The 22,223-nt window shown below is 30.6% G+C and overlaps 1 protein-coding gene across 1 annotated transcript in view; it reads right to left on the minus strand.

Moving 5' to 3' along the window:
• LOC128996763 (junctional adhesion molecule B-like) overlaps positions 1-20,934 on the minus strand; it is a 31,435-nt gene extending 10,501 nt beyond the window's left edge. The window contains exons 1-2 of the mRNA XM_054422216.1: positions 20,848-20,934; positions 1,231-1,398 (exon numbers count right to left, since the gene is read on the minus strand). Coding sequence (XP_054278191.1) covers positions 1,231-1,372 — 142 coding nt within the window. The 5' untranslated portion in view covers positions 1,373-1,398; positions 20,848-20,934. The remainder of the gene's footprint in view (positions 1-1,230; positions 1,399-20,847) is intronic.
• Between the last annotated feature and the right edge of the window lie 1,289 nt (positions 20,935-22,223).

A 22,223-nucleotide genomic window follows, 5' to 3' on the forward strand; every position in this document is an offset into this window, starting at 1 on the left:
AATCCAGTAAAAAAGTCTTCAGTCTTTGGCTTCTAATTAAAAATTCTGGCTAGTGTGGTAGATGTATTAAATCTTCCTATTTTGTTCTAAACTCACCTTTACTTCTTATATTATTCATAATAAGCATATCCTAAACATTTACAAACACATGCTGTAGACATAGCATTGAGGGCGTAACTGTCTTAATTAATTAATTGATTTTCAAACGTATGATAACTGGGGAGTTTACTATGATGTAAAGGAGTAAGTAAAATGTTCAACTAGTCTTGTAAATATAGTTCGCCAAGTGATTAGTTGTGGACTAGAGCTACTCTTATACATTGACCATATAATCCAAATTTAGTTATAATTTCTCATTACTTTTGGAAAAGGTGGTAAGGAATTCACACTGTTAGCTAAGATTATTTCAACAACATATACTTTTCACCACTATATATAAAGAAGTGGTAACGTGGCCAATGCTACGAATATTTGATTGGATATATTATTGGAACACATGTTAAAAATTTATAAAATTAAATAAAATAGTGACTTGACCCAAAAAAAACACACACAGTTTGTGAATCTACAGTTGTTCTCAGCAACTGAACCGAGTACCTAGAACTACAAACGTTTCTGCAGTGACAACTGTTGCATGTCAAGTTGTCGCATGGCTTGGTTTGCACTGAGACAACTATCGACTTCTATTCGCGACACTGTGACATGGGGTATTCCTGTCACACATATTCCTCCTTTCCACTGTTTTATTGAAAGTAGCATCACGCTATTCCATTTGTATCATACACATAAGTATATCCTCAATCTGTTCACATACATGACATGGAATGTTTTATGTCAATCTGGCACACCATCCAGTCCCAGTTCCAAAGCGAAATCGATTACTTTTCGGCGTTCCGAGTGCTTCTTATCACCAAATTTTAGTACGTAGTGTAATCATAGGGTGGACATAAACTACTTAAACTTAATAGACAAATTTTGGGGCAGTAACTCTTTCGGTAGACATGCATCAATACTTTTGTTGATGTATATTGTACATTGATAGGTCAAAGGTAATTTTAAGAAATAACTTATTTAAAAATGAATTATTCTGAAAAAGGAAAGCCTCATTTTAAAAAGTCCACTGGAATGGTTGATAGTAAATAAATTGCAATCAGTGGAACGTCGTCAAAAGCTTGACTATTAATAGAAATATTTATTCGAGATATTTTATAGTAACAATATCCTCTGTACCTCTATCAGCCAATGAAGTGATGACAATGAGATGGACGAGGATAGCGACTCCTAGGAACGATATTGTCCTTGAGACTGGACAATGAGTCATGCTAGAGTCCTCGGTCTTGTCCGGCACAGCCGAAACACTGCCTAGATACATGGCATCACAGGCTACACCGTGAGTCACTGAAACACAAGGAAATTTATTGATACATTTCATCACAGACTACGTCGTGAATCGCAGGCTACACCGTGAGTCACTGAAACACAAAGACAATGAATAGATACATTGAATCGCAGGCTATACCATGAGTCACTGAAACACAAAGGAAATTAATAGATACATGGCATCACAGGCTACACCGTGAGTCACTGAAACACAAAGACAATGAATAGATACATTGAATGTAGGCTATACCATGAGTCACCGAAACACAAAGGAAATTAATAGATACATGGCATCACAGGCTACACCGTGAGTCACTGAAACACAAAGACAATGAATAGATACATTGAATCGCAGGCTATACCATGAGTCACCGAAACACAAAGGAAATTAATAGATACATGGCATCACAGGCTACACCGTGAGTCACTGAAACACAAAGACAATGAATAGATACATAGAATCGCAGGCTATACCATGAGTCACTGAAACACAAAAGGAAATTAATAGATACATGTCATCACAGGCTACACCGTGAGTCACTGAAACGTAAAGGCAATGAATAGATACATAGAATCATAGGCTACACCGTGAGTAACTGAAACACAAATACAATGAATAGATACATGTCATCAAAGGATACACCGTGAGTCACTGAACCAAACGCGAGAAAATATTCGATGAATTCGAGAATGAACAGAGTTGAAGATAATGTTTATATATGTGATATTTATATGTATTCTTAAAAGTAATTGTCTTATCCATGTTTTTTCAGGATACCATTTGAGCTCAAATGTGCTTATGTTATATATCCATGGATAAAATAATGATAGCTTTTTTATGGTATCATTATTCTTACGAATCCAAAATAAATATACGATTCGAATATTATACCTTATGACCTGTTATTTTAGTAGTATGATTAACTTGTTATATTTTATTTAACCCCATGAATAATAATTGTTACGTACCATCTACCTTTTTAAAAGAATTATTTCAAATAAAAATGTTGCTGTCATTCCTTTTATCTCTACAATTCCCAAGCATCGACATATAAAACTAAGTTAGTTTTATATGTCGATGTTCCCAAGGCGCTGGTAGTGTCAACGCACAGTTTACCTGCAAAGACACCTGCAAAGACAAAACCTGCATTTGCTGCTTGAGGAGGTTCTCGCTTTTAGTCCTTGTGTTGGTTTTTATCTTAGTTATATTACAAAAAAAAATATTTTTACTTTCACTATAAATAATAAAAAGTAATATTAAGTCATTTGCTTTATTGTCAAGGTATATCAACAATATAACTATTTGTGGATAGTTACCGTACAAAATCTAACCTAATAAATAATAATCTAAATGATAGTGTGTTTCCATGTATATTATACTGTATAAGGTCAATGAATTTAATGTATTGAAGCAGCTAAAAAATAATATACTAGTCTAAGTTGATGATTTTTAAGATGTATAAGCTAGTTAAACGAAGCGCGAGATTAGCATGGGTGGATAAATAGGTTAATTGAATTACAATGAGACGATATTGATGGAGAATTCAGCACTAGTGATAATATTGTGGAACCAACATAATTTTATTGTATAACTACAACCAGTGTTTGCATTCAAATGCAATCATAATAGTTATTAGCACCGCGTTTGTTTTTATGTGTTTATCAAATTGAATGTGTTTAATATTCAATTCTACACTACAGATTAAACTATTTGTGTATTATAAGTTTCAATGCTCAAAACACTACTTGTATATTGTTGTATCTATAATTTCAAGCTTGTCTTAAAAAAAAACTGTTGAGGAAATATATGGACATACAGACGAAAGTCAGTTAATCATTTTATGTATAAAATATACTGATATTAAGTATGCTTTGGCTCCCTATAGCCGTCCCAACATTGTACTTGGTTAAGAAGTTGTCATAAACGACAAAAAACTGTAATTTACATCTGCGTAATTTTTCGTTTGCCACATTATACTGCATCTATTTTTATTGAAACACTCGTACCAACATTAAATTGATGATGGCATATTTATTGAATATTATCGTACTGGTTGGACCTGTGTAGACGGATAAAATACAATATATAATAAGACAATTGTCATAACCAAATTAATTAAATGTAAATATTAAACGTACTAAACCTGCTTCATATTGCTATTTTAATAATAGAATTATCAATTGTTGAGGTATTTTCAATTTCGTTGGAAACAGAGTTAATTTTTAATCAAGTGTAAATCATCTTCGTTGGAAAGAGATTTTTCACAAGAAACGCCAGCCTGGGGCGTCGTCTGCTAACATCGTATTAACTCACACACAGATTGCCAGTTAATTAATTCTGGCAGCCCATGGTGTGGAAACTCTACATTTTTGCACCGAGGGCTATAGCGTGTAGAAAATCACTGTAACAACATACGAAACTGGATCCCCGTTATCATCTTCACCGTCACAGCTGTTATAAATTTCCTTAAAGTTTTTTTTCCTAGGACGCTAGGCACGAGCCTGGGATTGTTTTTTCACATTACTTCAGGCTAGACCTAGGGGTTGCGGCATTATCACTTTGATAAAATCCATTGGTGACTTGGCGGGGATTGGACCCGGGACCTCAGGGGCTGAAGTTCTGTGCTCTAACCACTACACCAGCTCGCTCCCCAAACAACAGTTTAAAGAAATATGTTTGTATAGGGAAACTAAAGGGCTATGTCAGTTTATAAGTTAGTTACACTGTATAAGATTATCATAGTAAATTTGTCATCCTTATAGAACAGCTAAAGCCAATTTTCTCCTTAGTTCTAAACGTCACACTGTAGGGATTGTGTTTTGTTTATAATTAGTTTCTTGTTATATTTCAGTCATTTAAAGCCTCATTTAGCCAAATAAAACTATCTGATCATACACCATAACTGGTCTCCTAGTTATATAACCAAATAGTAAAGCAGAAATCATAAAAATATTCCTAAAATAATAGAAACAGATTTTTATAACTAATTTTTGCCTCGATAAAATAAAAAAAATATGTCTTATTATATAAAAAAACTACCTCCGTTGAATTCAAACCAAGCAAACTTATTGAACATATTTATTCAATTATATTAAATACATTTTGAATTTTTAAAAGGTATGTTAGAAAGTTTATGGATTGGACCTTTATGTTTAATTTACATTTTACATTTCTTCATTACACTGGTAAACCCCCCCCCACTTTACAATCCCTTCACCACTATTTGATCACAAACCGATTCAAATAGATGTCACATTACGTTTGATTCAGATCTCATCAAAAGTTCGTTCATCAAAGGAAACAATTAAAACCCATTAAGAAAAGCCTTTGACTTTTCAACTTGCTTTTTTATTAATTTGAATCAAGTGAAATCCTCCTCTTCAAACACATCAGATTCAACCTTGATTTTAGTTTTTCACCTTTTGTGAAAATCCGCCCTCCAATCATTTTTCAAATGAATTGTTTGAGTACCAAGCTGAAAAAAATGAAAATTATATTTGAAAAATACAGTTGATAAAACGGTTTATTTAACAGATAAATCGGTTCACCGCAAAATGAAAGACTACAAGTCATAAGTCATAATTCTTATAATCCATCTGTTTGAATATTTATTTTAATTGTAACTAGGATTAAGCTTTGTGTATGATGTTATTTAATTTATTAAGCTGACATTTTCCTAAAAAAAGAACATCTGTGGTTATTGCATCGACGTCTTAACGTATTAAAGACTTAATTTAGCTTTCAAAGTAATAAAAACCACAAAACTGATTTAATGAAACATACATTGATATAACTTTAAATTCCGTCACTTAATGTACGTAAAATATATATTTTCTATGCAAAGATTTTATTTGTATTATGAATAAAAACTTAGATTTTTTGATAATGTATTTAAGAACAGCTGGCACTTTGATTACATTGAATTAAAATATCCACGTTAAAAAAATCGTAAAGTTAAGAAAATGTAAAGAGTGAAATTTCTTTGGCGTTGTTAAAGAAGAAGAAGAAGAGTAATAAATACCAAAAGCTTTAGACTCGACAGAACAATCGAGGGAACACGCTCTTCCAACACACGACCAAGAGGCTGTGGTGGGGTGGGTAAAGTTTAACATGTTCAACATTTTTATAGTATATACTATGTGAACAAAACATTGAAGAAAACATAAATTGTACTAAACATTATAATTAATAAAATATTATGTGTAAAATGGAAAAAAATGTATCCAATAAAGGGATTTAACAATTTTAAAAGGTTAAAAATATTACCTATTTCCTAAATATTATAGTCACTATATTAACAAGTTTATTTAAAAAATATAAGACCATTCTATATTAGAATACTAATTTACTACACGATAAAAAGTCCCTAAAAAACTTACTGTCAAATTCATTCCGCGTAGTGTTTGAACAGCTTATACTTTATACTTTTGAGTGTTTAAAGTTATCTTTGGACTTTGTTGTGTTAAAGAACAAGTTAAAAAACAGTTGAAATAAAATCCGTTTGGAAAATCACAATAAATAAAACGGTATACTTTCATAACGGTAGTCTGATAATATTTTTTGTCATAAACACCCATTTATGTGAATATTTTATTAGGAAAATCATTGCATTCTAAATATATTTTCAACGTAAGTCACGTCGTCCCGAAAACGTTTTTTTATCGTAGACCCAAGCTAAATGTCTGTAGTACTAATTTACCGTGTGTGAAGATAACAAAAGTTTGTAAACTATGGTATTGTGGCAATTTTATCAATGTTGAAGTGAAAAGAGTTGAGTACAAGAGTTGTTACAAACGTACATAAAATGTGTATGTCATTGTGTAACCATGATTGTAATACAATAGTAAAAAATTTAGCTTTTTAGCCAACTAAGTATGTTATTTTATGCTCCTTTTCAGGCTTTGCAAAAAATGATTATGATATTACTTAAAATCATAAGAACAAGAAAAAAACATAATGCTTTTGATTAATGAAATATTCCATACAACTCGTAACTGATTTTCAATTCGTACTTTAACACAACAAATTCCAAAGAGAACTTAACACTGATGGAATTCGGAAATAAAAAATAAATATTAATTTAACCGAATTAATAGATACTATTGAAACCACATAAAAGCTAACTTTTTTAGTAAACCAGTTATTTGAGTAGAGTATTCGTCAATGTTTAATGTTTCATTTACATCATGTTCCAAGACTGTATTATCGTTTCAAGCTGCTTACAGAGTTTCTGAGACGACCAAGAAGGTTTAGATTTATAAAACAAAGCAGTCCTCTCAACGGATTCAGCTCAATCCTTTGTTATAAATATTCCATACTCTTTGAACCCTTTTCCTTTTTAAAGGATGACGCTTATAAATAACCTTCTTCAATGGAGCTTATCGTTATTAAAAATGTCTCGGGTCAATGTGATGACGAAAATTCAATCTAGAATATTTAATTATCTTTTCATTAAAATCTTGACAAAACACGTTTATCCTACAGGAATTTTTATATTTTGCAACTAAATAATTGCTAACCTTTTACAAAAATACGAAAAAATCTAATTTTTAGTCTTTCGTCAAAATACTTACAAATTTGAATTCAATCGTAACTCAATAACGAGTACCCCAAAAAATATAATGTATTTTGGAAACTTATAATTAAAAATTACTTTTTGCTTGTAAAATTTTTCAATAATTTAATTGGTAATCAAGATGGATTACTATTTGGTAGAATTCATCAATGTGAAGGAACAAAAGCCTATCTCTTCTACATGTAAGTTATGAAATCTCAAAGGCTTTGAGTAGGAAGCAAGACTTGTATATCTTCAAGACCGCTTTGATTAATATCTGTTTGTGAATTTCCCATATAGGGACTAAGCTATTACCGTAGGTCTCATGGTAAGACCTGGACTTGGGACCGAAATACTTTTTTGTTTCGATGTCCCCAGTGGCAAAAAACACCCTTCTTTAATAAATATGCATGTGTCCGTTAGTGCGATAAACCGAGAAAAAATGATCCAGTTTTAATTATATTTAGTTCAAACGTGTAAACCTACGTTTTTTTTAACGAGTGAGCGAACCAGCATTATCGGATTATTGGAGCAGGAGTTTATGGGTGAGGGGATGTCAATGGGGTAAAATAATTATAGGCGGGTGTTTTTATTTTAATATAATGAATACTATCATCTCATATTATGTACTTTGTTCCTCAGAACGCATATTTATGCATCAGACTCTATTTTACAGGCTACTTAAATTTAGAAAGAATACTTCATAATTTTACAATATTTTTCAATTGATGTTGTGAACTTGTTCTATTTTATTCACAAATTATTTTACAGCGTTTTTTAAAGGTATAGGCAAAATTTAAAACTTTCTACAGTACCAGTAATCAACAGAATTACTTCCTAACTATACAGAAATTAACACGCATACAGGTATAAAGTCTTAGTCAAGAATTACTTTATTTATGTTCATAATTTATATAAAAAAAACATTACTCTAACCGTTCTATGTTCATTGAATAACTCTTTAACTAAGTTAAAACCCATTTTGAAAAACATACTAGAGTTTTTGAAAAATAATCCATTGCATAACTTAATATTTAGACTCGTGTTTTAAAACATTAGATAATGAACCAATATTCGTTTTGACGATTTCATCGTTCGGGTGGTTTCTATAAAAAGAGTTTTGTAATTAGTGTGAAAATCCAACGTTAAAACGTTGCATTCTGATTAATCTGCTCAACGTTTTGTTCGTTATCGAAAACACTTCCAATGTAAAATGTCAAATATTTACAAAATTAGAATGATTGAACTGCAACTATATTGTCTTGTCACAAATATTTTTATATAGAAATGTTTTGACACAGAATGCGGAATATATTTAAAAATCAAAAATATATACCATTTTAAAATTCTGAAGACAAGTAAAGTGCGAAAGACAAAGTAGCTTATGCCTAAACTCTTACCATATAAAATTGTTGAATATACAGGGTGTCCCGGAACTCTCTACCAATATTTTAGGGCATTGTTCCTGGGTAGTTAACATACCTAAATATCATATTTAAATTGTCCGGAAGTCCTTAGTTACTCACACAGCCGCCATTTTGTTATTTTAAGTTATTAATTTTTTTCTAAGGAATGGTTAAACGTACAAAATTGAATTTTTGCACAAACATTATGAAGATTTTTAAAATTCATAAAACAAAATGGCGGCCATTTAAAATTTTGTTTCTTAAATAACTCGAAAACCGTTGATTTTAAAAAACCTTTACAAGAATAACTTTTTTAAGGCAATTTTATTACAAATCGATTGACACCTTAATTTTGAACAAGTATTAACTGAGATATGGTAGTTTTAGTGATACGTGACCGCTTTCAGCATGCGCTTCTACTAACCTCCAGCGGTTAGGCCTACGTATCACTAAAACTGCCATATCTCAGTTAATATTTGTCCAAATCTTCAAAATTAAGGTGTCAATCGATTTGTAATAAAATTACCTTAAAGAAGATATTCTTGTAAAATGTTTGTAAAATCAACGGTTTTCGAGTTATTTAAGAAACAAAATTTAAAATGGCCGCCATTTTGTTTTATGGATTTTTAAAATCGTCATAACTTTTTGGTAGCTTTGTCTAGTTCTCATAAATGTTTGTGCAAAGTTTCAATTTCGTATGTTTAAGCATTCCTTAGAAAAAAATTAATAACTTAAACAAACAAAATGGCGGCTGTGTGAGTAACTAAGGACTTCCGGACAATTTAAATATGATATTTAGGTATGTTAACTACCCAGGAACAATGCCCTAAAATATTGGTAGAGAGTTCCGGGACACCCTATATTTGCTCACGATTAACAATTAATATATAGGTAGTTATTAGACCTCTAGATAATTATAGTGTTACCAATTGAGTTGGGGCACCACCTAGAGATAAAACCGAATTAAGAATAAAGGATGAGTGTAGAATGAGTGTGATGCCTTGTGTAGCTTTTTAACTGACTAAGATCAGCTGTTTCATTAGTCAGCCCCATTTAGAACCCAATGATCAAGGACAGCTGGGTCCGGATTTAAAACATCAAAAAACTGCAAACCTTTTCTCAGGATCAAACCAGTGGCTTTTAGATTGCCAGGCTAGCCCTTTAACCATCTAGCTATATACTGACACAATAATAATGTATGTACAATATATTTTAGACAAAACTGATACCTAATAATCATTTCATGCTTATACAATCTATAAATTACGGATCAGTATATTGTGTATATGGATATACTGTTTAAAGAAATAAATAATCTAATTTTTATTTTTGCGTAATTATTGTATCACAGGTAGTTGTGGTAAAATTTTCAGTAAATAATAAATTTTACAATATTAAACTAAAACTAGCTTAAACGTAGAGCTAACAACTTAGTTTAGCCAGTTATATCAGGACGTATAATGTATAATATCTAAATCATATTTGGCCAAATATCCAATATATGGTATTTTAGGATAAGAATAGCAGAAACAAGCCCCGGCTGTGTTATAACTTTAATTTATTCAGTTTTGTGTTCCAAAGAGATCTTCTATTAATTTACTTCTAACCTCAGGGCTAGCTTCGAGTTTTCTTGTTGTAAAGAAATTTAAACCGTCCAAGGGAATGAATTATCAAGGCTTCATGTTACTAAAATAATTATTAAATTAATCGATTCATTGCAGAAAAATACTATTTAAACTAATTTTTAACCCCCTCAAACTATTGACTTACTATTTCTCTTTAGCCCGGGTTGGTTTGTGCGTTTTGGTCTATAAATGTATATAAATCTATAAAAGCAGCTTTTAATGTTGATACAAACCTTCTACTGGTAAATTTAAATTTTAAATAAGAATGTTAAAAATTACAACTTTTAATCTTTGATTTATTAATGAGAAAAGTGGTATTGCAAAATAGTATTGTAAATAATAAAATTTTACACGGTAACAAGCAATTTAATTTTGTTGTAAAACTCCATAAAAGAGTTTTTACATAACAGCTATGGAACGAAACAATCAAAAGGTTTACCACTATAAAGTTAGCATATAAAGGGAGTAATATACACGAATATACTATTCTGTTTTAATGGCAATATTACGATATTAGTCGTATAATAGGTTTACTGGACGAGTATACCATTCGAGTACGTGACACATTTTGAACGAGGAACGTACGATATTTTTCACCATACTACTCTAAACTAACCTAAAATAATAATAAAAAAACTACACAAGTCCGTTATATATTCCCGCCAACTAGAGGACTTAACAATCACTACTCATAACTCCCAAGAGAGGTCATGTTTTCGTTTAGTACCACTCATCACCAATAATTATAATCAGCTAATGTCAGGTAAAATTAATTAAGTACAATAGTACGTAATGAAATTCCATTTGATTAATCAGGCGGAAAACAGCTGTTTTCCGGACTAAATCCTTGCTTGGAAAGTCCATTAAAACAGTTTAGTGAGGCGGAAAAAGATGTATGTTTACAATAAAAACAAATTGTACTGCCACATCATTATACGCTAATTCCCTTCATAGAGCAACTACAAATATACAAATGTACATGATGTACTATGATTTTTTAATGAAATAAATTTACTTAAGGTTTTTAAACGTAAATACATATCTATTAAACTATTGTACTCCTCAACACTTTCAAAAGCATTATTTCTCTGGTTCATCTTATTATAATAAGAAATATAAATGGGCTGACAAACGGAATTTAGTATGGACAGCATAACCTTAAAAACAAAAATCATTAAGAATTCTGCTAGACAATATTTTGTTCTGACTAGAACGCTATAGGTCGGTTCATATCAGATGGTTCAATTGAATTCCTTGTGGAACACGGGATGATTCCTTTTGTTTCAAATATAACACTCGGTTTGACGGCGTTTCTTGTTGTCTGTAGGATGGAAAATACAGCACAATTTCTTACCATAAATACGATATATTAATCTTGAAGCAATGTCAATAACTGCTTTGTTATGATAGGAAATGTATGCTTTTGTGAAAGGAATGTCGTGTGATTATCGAAGGAATGTCACTCGTGCCTGTGTGTGTTCTCTTCTTCCAATATGCCTGATATTGGAACTGAGCTTTTAATTTCTGAGAAGATCAATTCTTACGTAAAAGCTACAACAATCTTTATTGGCATGAAGGTACTTTATAACTTTAATCTGAACCTTCTAGAAATTTATTGTGTTTCAATGAATCAATTTAAACTAAAGTATGTGAAATAAAAAATCTATATCGTATTTTTTTTTGTATTGTATTTGATTAAAATATTAAAATATGCTTTCAAGTAATGTGAGAATATAAAGTGAGCTTTAGAACATAAAAAATAAGAAATATATAAGAAAAGAAAATATAAAAAATTTTGGAAAACAAAAAATAAGAAAAAGCTAAGGAAATAAAATATATAAACAATTATGGAAAACAGGAGGTATTTTTGTATTAGGAAACAAAAGAGGTTGAGGGTTATTTGAGGAAGGTACAACAGCAACAAGCTCACAGTGCAAACAAAACATTTGTTTGGTGCTCCAAAGAAATGTTCAATTAATTTGCTTGAACCTCGAGGGCCAGAGATGGTTTAGCATTTGAAAACAAATAGTGTTTATCTTAGCTTAGGAAAAAACTGGTAGATATTGTTTCTCACTACTTATTGGTGTAACGTTTTAATTTTTATTACGGTCGAGTAATGTGTAACGTAATATTACTGTGTGGATAAACCAATTGACTGTAATCTAGTGCATTGTATAATACTGTTTTGATTATTTGATACACTTATATATTTATTTTGAATAAGCTTTGAATTGAAACTGTCGTTTATAGCTACTCTGCTATTATTATTATAATTTTTTTTCATCCTCACATCTCTTAAATTTACGCAAAGGTTTGATTTAGAATTTTAATGCTTAAACTAGGCTATGCAGCCAATAATGTGTCCATCTTAACATATAATTAAAAAAATATATTAATTGTTTTTATTACAATTACGAACATGAAATCTGCAATCAAACAAAGTTAATTTTGTGTCAGATAATCATAGGGGTGAGCCACTTGGTGAAGATTTAGATTATAGACGGTAATAATTGATCATGAATGTATAAATTACATATGTGTTTTAGTTATATATAATTACTAATATTGTATGTCCATGCATACTAGTAAAAACCATAATGATAGGGTTAAATATACTGTACAACCTTGGATAACGTTAAGTTGAAGGTAGACTTAAAAATAACCTTAAGCTGAAAGTAGATTTGAAGACAACATTAGGCTACAGGTAGATTTGAAGATAACATTAAGCTGAAGGCAGATTTGAAGATAACATAAAGCTAAAGTTAGATTTGAGGATAACGTCGAACTGAAGGTAGATTTGAATATAATGTTGTTATTGAGGGTGGATTTGGAAACAACGTAGCACTTGCTAAAGGTAGATTTTGGAATGATATTAAGCTCAATTTATTTTTGAAGATAGGCTGAGAGTAGATTAGAAGATAACATTAAGCTGAAGGTAGATTTGAATATAACGTTGAGCTGAAGGTAGATTTAAAGATAACGTTAAGCTGGAGGTAGATTTAAAGATAACGTTAAGCTGAAGGTAGATTTGAAGATAACATTAAGCTGAAGGTAGATTTAAAGATAACGTTGAGTTGGAGGTAGATTTGAATATAAAATTTGGCTACAGGTAGATTTGAAGATATTGTTAAGCTGAAGGTAGATTTCAAAATAACGTTGAGCTGAAGGTAGATTTGAAGATAACTTTAAGCTGAAGGTAGATTCGAAGATAACGTTGAACTAAAGGTAGATTTGAGGATAACGTTAAGCTGAAGGTAGATTTGAATATAACATTAAGCTGAAGGTAGATTTGAAGATAACATTAAGCTGAAGGTAGATTTGAAGATAACGTTAAGCTAAAGGTAGATTTGAAGATAACATAAAGCTGCAGGTAGAAGATAACGTTAAGCTAAAGGTAGATTTGAAGATAACATTAAGCTGAAGGTAGATTTGAAGATAACGTTAAGCTAAAGGTAGATTTGAAGATATTGTTAAGCTAAAGGTAGATTTGAAGATAACATTAAGCTGAAGGTAGATTTTAAGATAACGTTAAGCTAAAGGTAGATTTGAAGATAACTTTAAGCTGCAGGTAGATTTGAAGATAACATTAAGCTGAAGGTAGATTTGAAGATAACGTTAAGCTAATGGTAGATTTGAAGATAACATTAAGCTGAAGGTAGATTCGAAGATAACGTAGATCTAAAGGTAGATTTGAAGATAACGTTGAACTCAAGGTAGATTTGAATATAACGTTAAGCTGAATGTAGATTGGAATATAGCGTTGAGCTGAAGGTAGATTTGAATATAGCGTTGAGCTGAAGGTAGATTTGAAGATAACATTAAGCTGTAGGTAGATTTAGAAACAACGTAGCGATCGCTGGAAGTATATTTTAGAATAACATTAAGCTTAATCTATTTTTGATGTTAATGTTAAGCTGAAAGTAGATTTGAGGATAACGTTAAGTGGAAGGTAGATTTGAGGATAACTTTAAGCTGGAGGTAGATTTGGAAACAACATAGTGCTCGCTAAAGGCAGATTTTAGAATAACATAATTTTAGAATAACATTGAACTGAATGTAGATTTGAAAATAACTTTGAGCTGCGGATAGATTTGAAGATAACGTTGAACTGAAGGTAGATTTGAGGATATCGTTAAGCTGGAGGTAGATTTGGAAACAACATAGTGCTTGCTAAGGGTAGATTTTAGAATAACGTTAAGCTCAATTTATTTTTGAAGATAGCGTTAAGCTTAAAGTAGATCTGAATATAACGTTAAGTTGGAGGTAGATTTGAGGATAACGTTAAGTGGGAGGTAGATTTGAAGATAACGTTAAGCACCACCGGGAGCCACACAGGCAATGTTGGCGACCAAGCCTCCTCTGAGATCGGTCTTTCTCAAAGGCTCTCCTGGATTTATTGCCTTCTTTATATCCGCCTCTTCCCTTTGTTTTAACGTCTTACTTAGACAATCACATTTATTTGGATAAAATGTGCTTAAGTGGACTTTTCACATTCATTTTCTTTTAGAGCTTAGCCTTGGCGTTTAATGGGCATTACTTTTAAAACGTAGTGGCATATACGAATAAAGACAAAGTAACCATCAATTTGATCTTTTCCTGACCTTTTCTATTTGTTTACAGTTGGATTTTATAAATCAATCGTAAAATCAATATGTAATTACAGTTGAAAATGGTAAATTTGTTGTAGAATGATTCTTCGTTAGTTTAGTTTAAATGTGGTACGGTTCATAATTTTTGTTAAATTGGTTTACAATTCAACTTTATAAACCTAATTTAGAATGTTTCGTCAATATTTTACATAAGTATGGTTTTTGTATAGGACAACTGCATGGATTTAGTCTCTTATAACCGTAAATTATGTAGGAACGATTTAAAACATGAAAAATTGAATGCAACGACCCTATTTAATGTACAAAAAGTAATAAATTATTCTGGTTTTTTCTTGTATTTTTTGAAAGCCTTGCCAGCACTGTTTGAAACAAAACATATGTAGTTAAGACAAATGTTTTTACTATGAAAGGGTACATTCATCCTGTTATTTTTTTTATTAGAAAACCTATGGAGATCAGAGTAAATTACCAATGCAACGTATCTGTGTGTTTGACTATTAAGTTGTCTACAGTACAGAGCTAGTAGGAATAAGATGGAGTTCTGCCTCATTTGTGTTGTGGAGACCATCAAATGCTCTGGGGAATTGGTAACACAATTATCGACAATGTTGTCTATTGTTTGTTGTTGCCCCACTCCCACAAAACTGATCGAACTGATCGTCAGTCTTTCCCTCTTTAATTTAAAATACAAGTGATAATTTAACCTACCCTATTCAGTGAGTGATATAGTTCAACTTTCAAACATTGTGTTATCCCACTTCCTTACCTAACTATCTTGAGATGAAATGTCAGTTCCTAGCACAAAACCCGTATTCATTTTGTTGTACCTATCGCCACGTTCTTTTTTTATATACCATGGTAGTAGTGTGTAAAAAGTATGTATTTTCCTCATTAAAGTTAAGCAAAACTATTGTCATTTTTTGTAAAAACTTTTGGGAGACCATCTAGGTAGATCCCCAAATGTTTAATTGGCCATTCTATTGAGAAATATATTTGAATACGATTTTGACTTTAAATTGGACTTACCGTCTTCAAAGTGGATATCATAAACCTGTAAAAAGCCAAACATTTTTTCCACACTTCAAATGAAAAATATAAGTTCTTTACATGTCTACGCGAATCACTCATTTCCCTAAACTTAGTTTACCGAGGTAATTGATATTTTAAATATAACAGTTTTACCAGCTTTTGCATTGTTTTCACTCTTTCTCCACTAACTGGACTGGTCCATTATTTTATATAACACATTGGAATGTTCTCTTAGACAAGCCAGAATCAGCCTTGTGGAAGTATACTGAAGGAGGGGTGATTTTCACCTACAATAGGGTTTAAGAAAGAAAAGTAGAAATGATGTTTTGCCAGTGAATTAACCAAGGGCAATCTGGCAGTTTTTTAACGATCACGAGATGAAACACGCTTATCGACACCAACTAATAGAAAATAATGTATATGAAATTTGGAATTATGCAAAACAAATTTATGCTTCAAGCGAGCTCTCGTAAATTGTTATTTACCAGACAATTATGTCCAGTAACTGTTTGATGTTAAATATTTGAAAACTGGTAGTGTATCATGCGTTTTATAAGATATATCTAAGAACTAAGGCAAGAAAACTTATTTTCTCATTCACATTTTCTGGGAGAACAGAACCTTCTTTGTTTTCCTAACAGCCATATGTCAAAACACTATAAACTATTTTTTGTATAATCCCTTCTACGAGTCTTTATAAAAATATTTAACATCTCGTGTTTTAGATTGGATATTCAATTCGATTCTAGAGCTTGCTATACTAAGACACTTTTTTTGTTCGGTTGAGTTGGAAAAAAGTGTATTACATCAAGAAACGCTTATAAACAAAATAATCCACATGCACTGTAACAGAAATAGTTGTTATTTAAATAAATGTGTTACTATACAGTTAATCGTAATAAAAATATTGTTGTTTAAGTATGTATCAAAGTAAATGATAAAAGTAACAGGCTTGTTTTATGAATTATTAACTGTTTGTAGGATAAGTTCAATTTCTCAGTATATTTTAGTTTTATTTTTTTATTAATTTATTATCTATTCTTTTTTAGTATGAAGTGTAGATATATGTGTATTTGTGCATATGTATATGTGTATATATTTTGTAGTGGAAGTAAGTTTATTTGATGAAGAATTATACGACGTGATTCATTCATGGACTCTCCATAGGGTTTTAAGTTATTGTAAAAATCTGTATGTCAACCACAAAACCATCTTTGGCCAGTGTTCTTTGTGTGCATGTAAAAACGATGTATTGTTATTTTATTTCAATAAACATTTTCTTCTTATTATTATTATTATTATTATTATTATTATTATTATTATTATTATTCTATACTGTTAATATTTTTTTTTAATATTATGCTCAGTGAAATAGTATATTGAACAACTAGAGTAGGAAGTGAGTTATTACATATTTGAGATAGCCTAATGTTTGAAGTGCGGGATATATCGAGCACTTGAAATGGTCAAAAATACTTTCAATCGTGTTTTGAACGTTACTTTTCGCTTTACTACAAAGACTAATTGTTTTCTTAACCAACACAGACATTGGATTTCTTTATTAGGGTTAGGAACATTTCAAAACTCATAGACATTTTTATTTTAAGACGTCCCATCAATTTTAAGTTAATATTTACTTAAGTATTACAGTTTTGGTTGTATAAAATTAAAACTGTTGACAAAACAAGGAAATATTTTTTTGCGTCGGCAAAATCCAAAAAAGATAGTACTCATTACTTTCGCATAGTAAACATTCTTTTTCCGTAGTAAACAATGTAATGATGAATTTTTGCAGGTGATAAAAATGTTAAGAAAACAGGTCATTTCACAGTAGTGTAGCGAAAAATACTTCAAAATATTAGCCTAATTATAAAATAATATTTGTAATTTTAGATTTTAAACGTTGGGACTAAGATCATAAACTCATCATTTAATTGATTTCAATTGATGGTTCATTAATTAAGTTCCAATTGAACCAAACTCCCACCCGTTAGCGATTTCAGCTTCAAACATCTGCTAACACCAAAGGTAAATATTATCCTGCCGTACACAGTGACGTGCATTATTAATGCAAACATACCAAAGCATGGGTTCTACGAACGCTTCTTCCTCCGAGTTACTCATGTTAAGCAGCTGCTTTTCACTGAGACTTAATATGACTAAACCAAAAACTTTGCAAGAGTTTATTCACAGGAGTGACACTACGTTGGCTGTTGATGTTATTTTCAACATATTTGACGTGATAATATATCAAAAATTTGTCAAAATATCTAGTTTAAATACCATACAAAAGCAACATTTGGATATAAAAAAACTGGATGTAAATAATTCGAAAACAGATTAAAAAAAATAAAGTCCGGAAACAGCCGTTTTCGTTCTGTAAATCGTTCGCAAAATAATCGTTTACCAGGTAATTTCAAATACTGAACAGAAAAAAACATATGGTATTTTTTCAGTCTAGTAACCTCAAAATTTGTTAATAGTAGGCCTACATAAACTATTTTTTTTTTTACTATTTGAAACACACATTATGAACTAATTACACGATATTTTAAGTTGTACACAAACAAAAGAAATGTAAACATTGATGACAACTTGAAGTTATATGGTCTAATTTTAACGATTATTAGTTGCTTCCACGGTTCTCTATGATGAAAATAGTTGGTCATTACACGGAGCGAAAGGGGCTCTTTTCGGTACGCAATTGCGTAGATGTAAAAAGAGACACTTTCACTCCTAGTGATGAAGTATACTACTAATGAATGCTGTACTTGTAAAATATAAAATACCCCCTTGCTGTTCCGTTGATAATGCATTTATCATTCATAAAAGGCTTGGAGTGAGCTGGTTTAGTGGTTGAGGATGGGTCATAGTTCTCTGAGGTCGTGAGATCAAATCCTGCCAAATCACCACTGGATTTTATCTTAGTGATAATGTCACAAAGTCCACCTCAAAGTTGTGTGAAAAAAGATCACGGGCTAGAGCTTATCGTCAAGACAACATTGAAATTATAAAAACCTGAAATTATATTAGCTTTTTAACCACGCCTTAAAAGTATTGATTGTATCAATAAGAGCTAGGAATGATGGTAATGCAGGTATGATAAAAATGAATAGGATTAAATTCTGTCTGCTAGTTAGAAGTATCAGTAAAAGAGCAGAATATACGTTTGAGCCATTTACGTGTGGGTGGTGCCTTTGTAAAAAAGGGTTTCACTCAAACGTTTGTCACTTGAACATACGCTTTTACTCGTACAAAGTATAACATTTTTCTTCATTGAATATTTACATAAAAAGAATGCATATATAAATTAGGAAATAACGTTCTATCAATGAATAGTTTGGTTTTAAAACAAGATATAATTTTGTTTATTATCACCTAAGAGATTTCGCATGTTATAGTAATTTCCTTAGATATTTAGTTTAATATCATAGCAAATAAAAAAAAATAATATGGTAGTTATAAAAAGGACATGTATGTGATCTAATTTGGACGCTATTTTATTGATATTACAATAATAAGAAGACATTTTTTTAGATAAACCCAATTTAAAAAGAATTAAAAAGAATTAAAAATATTAAGTTTATGAATTTTGAAGTAATAGATATTATAAATATATATTATATAAAAAATGAATATAAATATATATTATATATTTTAATATATTTTCAAACGATATATGATCTCGTTTTATCTTTTTAAAAAACATATTTCCAAAAATGAAAACGTTAAAATTGTTTTTTTTTGGTACTGTTTGTCAAACTTATATTTTATCAAAGGATTTTTAGGATTGGCAAACATTGGCCAAAATCATTACCAGTCAAACCAATGAAAGTAATACAGTAATTGTTTTCATAAATATGCAGTTTTAAAAAGATTTCTATGAAACACAGGCTGTAAACGTACATAATAAAATGTTATTATTTCTCCTATACATTGAATGTAGAAATGATAACGACGATGTTAAACTCAGAGGATCGTAAAGAAATCAATTCCAGAACCATATTGTTAACCGTCATGTCAAATTTAAAGTTGAAACATTGCAATTCGTCAAGCGTTGTAAGTTATAATGCAGTCGTGAACTAATAATTTTAATTTTGATTACTTTTTTAGAAGAATGTAAGTCATATTTTATTTTATAATTAACACCAAAAATATAATTGTGTCCCCAAAATTAATGTACGTAACTAATCTTTTATTTTAATTAAATACCTTTATAAAATACACTGTAGGATTGCAGAAAAGGTGAATTTCTAGCATAATTTATAACAATATATATTCGAATAAGTATTTAATACAGGTAAATGTAATTTAAGAACAAATCCAAGCGAAATCGTATAAATGATATAGCGCATTCACACATTCCTTAAAGCTATGTAAATAAACGCTCATATGACCGTGAATAACCAAAAAAATTTACAAAATTTTAGTTGAATGTTACAAATTTATAAAATATACTGAAGGGAATAAAATATTAATACTGCTTGGATATATTTGAAAGATTTTATAATATTGTGTTACTTTTTATAAAAAATATACATTTTTAACATTGTTAGTTTATTTCCAGTACACAAGAATATATATTTAAATAGGAATTTGAAACCGATATATTTTCTTAAGATGGAAGCATAACCAAAATCTTATGGAAAAACGAAAATTTGCATTGGGTCAACTATTGTAATCGCTATAATTTATAGCGTGGAAAACCTAGTATCAAATGCTTTAGTGGTTAAAAGTGTCATACGTTGTTTTTATATTATAAAATACTTATTTTTTAACCGTGATTTAAAACACTGAACTATAATATTGGATCTTTACTTTAGATATGCATATAGCATTTGTTGGTCACAAAAAAGTTTTTTGACAACAAAAATAATAAATAGTATTAATTATTTAAAATAAAATTATTATTTGTAAGAACTACTCAATCGAAATCGTATTAAGTATATTTACATTGCCTTTAGTAAAGTTTAGTAAATACTTGATAATTAATTATGATTGTTATGGAGTGTTTTTTTATCCACAAAAACAATGCATGTGCGGATTCCAAAGCCATTTTCTTAAATAAACCGTCAAATTACTAATAAATCTTTATATTTCCTTAATAAGCGTTGGAAGTTAATACATTTTTATATTTTTCCCTGCATGTCCACCAACAAAAAAAACCTTGTACAAACACAACTTAACTACAACAACCCTACATTCAAATAACATGATTGTCATCTACATAATAATAACAAACCTAGTTTCCTGGCCACATATATCCAAAGGTCACACACACGCGACACTAGCGCACTCTACATCATGGCACTGGAACCGCCCGGCAACGACTGAGGGATTGGCGGTGTTGCCGCGTTTCCCCCACCACACCAACCCCTACCCCCACTCCTACATTACCAGGTCGTAACTTATCAACCATTATCATGCAATTATACAATGTAAACAACCGGACGCGAATACCGAATGGAATTAATCGAACATTATTCACTGACAGTCGTAATGGTCTGTGACATTTTCACTGATTGAATGGAATTAAGGGATGATTTTAAAAATTGATGGAGCTGATGAAGAAACTAGCTGGAATTTAGGGTTGTGATTTAATCGGAATGTATTGGTGGAGATGATTGCTAACGGGTTCGCAATGATATCGTGTTTTAATTGGTTGGAAATAGATAAGTTGTGTGCAACCAATGACTTGATACGAAACTTTATAGACCTAAGCGACTGTTAAAACATTAACTGAATGTGTAATTAATGATGCAGGTCTGTAATCAGCAATTTGAAAAAACTGACAAACTATTAATCTAGTTTTGTCTAATTTTTATATTGTGGCGCGATCTTGTAGTGATAAGTAGGCTACACAGCTAATGAAAACTAAGGGACCTACAGTTTATAGTGGAATCCAAACCACATTTTTGCCTTTTTATTAACGAATTGGTCTAATTATCAGGATGCTACTGCGTATAGTCGTAGTAATCACTTGTGTGGACGTTAATCCACACCAGGGAGTATGACTTCCACAGATCATGGCTATAAATATCCACAATTCGAGACCTACGATGGTTACATCAGTACAGTTTTAGTTTTACATTGAAAACTAGCTTTACACCGATAAATAAGATTGTAAACAGTCTAAAGGTTATGTGAATTAATTTATTGTGCGATTGAATTTAATTGTTCATACTAAGATACAGTATCAGAAAATTCGCGTGCAAATGGTAGATATGTATTTCTACATACTATATAACTATTTGTTTTTCTTTATGAAGGGCCTGCCTTATAAGTAACCATGGAATTGCATCGCAGCTGGAACAGCTTATTGTGCACTGTATAGCAATTTACTTTAGATTAAAATTTATTTAGATGCTTATATTAATTAAAAATATAAAATATATTTTGTTGTCATTATAATGATTGTATTTTAAATTATTTATATTATAATAGTACTTCAGGGCAAAATTACCATTTCATATCTCTCTTGCATCACAGATTGCATTACTGTATTTATTTTTTCTTACTGTTTGAATGTTCTTTTTAATATGGAATTAAAAATCAATTAATGCAAAATGAAAAATAACATTTGAATTTATTTTTAAAATATACTAAAAATTACCATGT

Source organism: Macrosteles quadrilineatus, unplaced genomic scaffold, assembly GCF_028750875.1.
Source record: "Macrosteles quadrilineatus isolate MER2022 unplaced genomic scaffold, UCM_ALF_1.0 Scaffold_6__1_contigs__length_79288215, whole genome shotgun sequence".
NCBI classification, from domain to species: Eukaryota; Metazoa; Arthropoda; class Insecta; order Hemiptera; family Cicadellidae; genus Macrosteles; species Macrosteles quadrilineatus.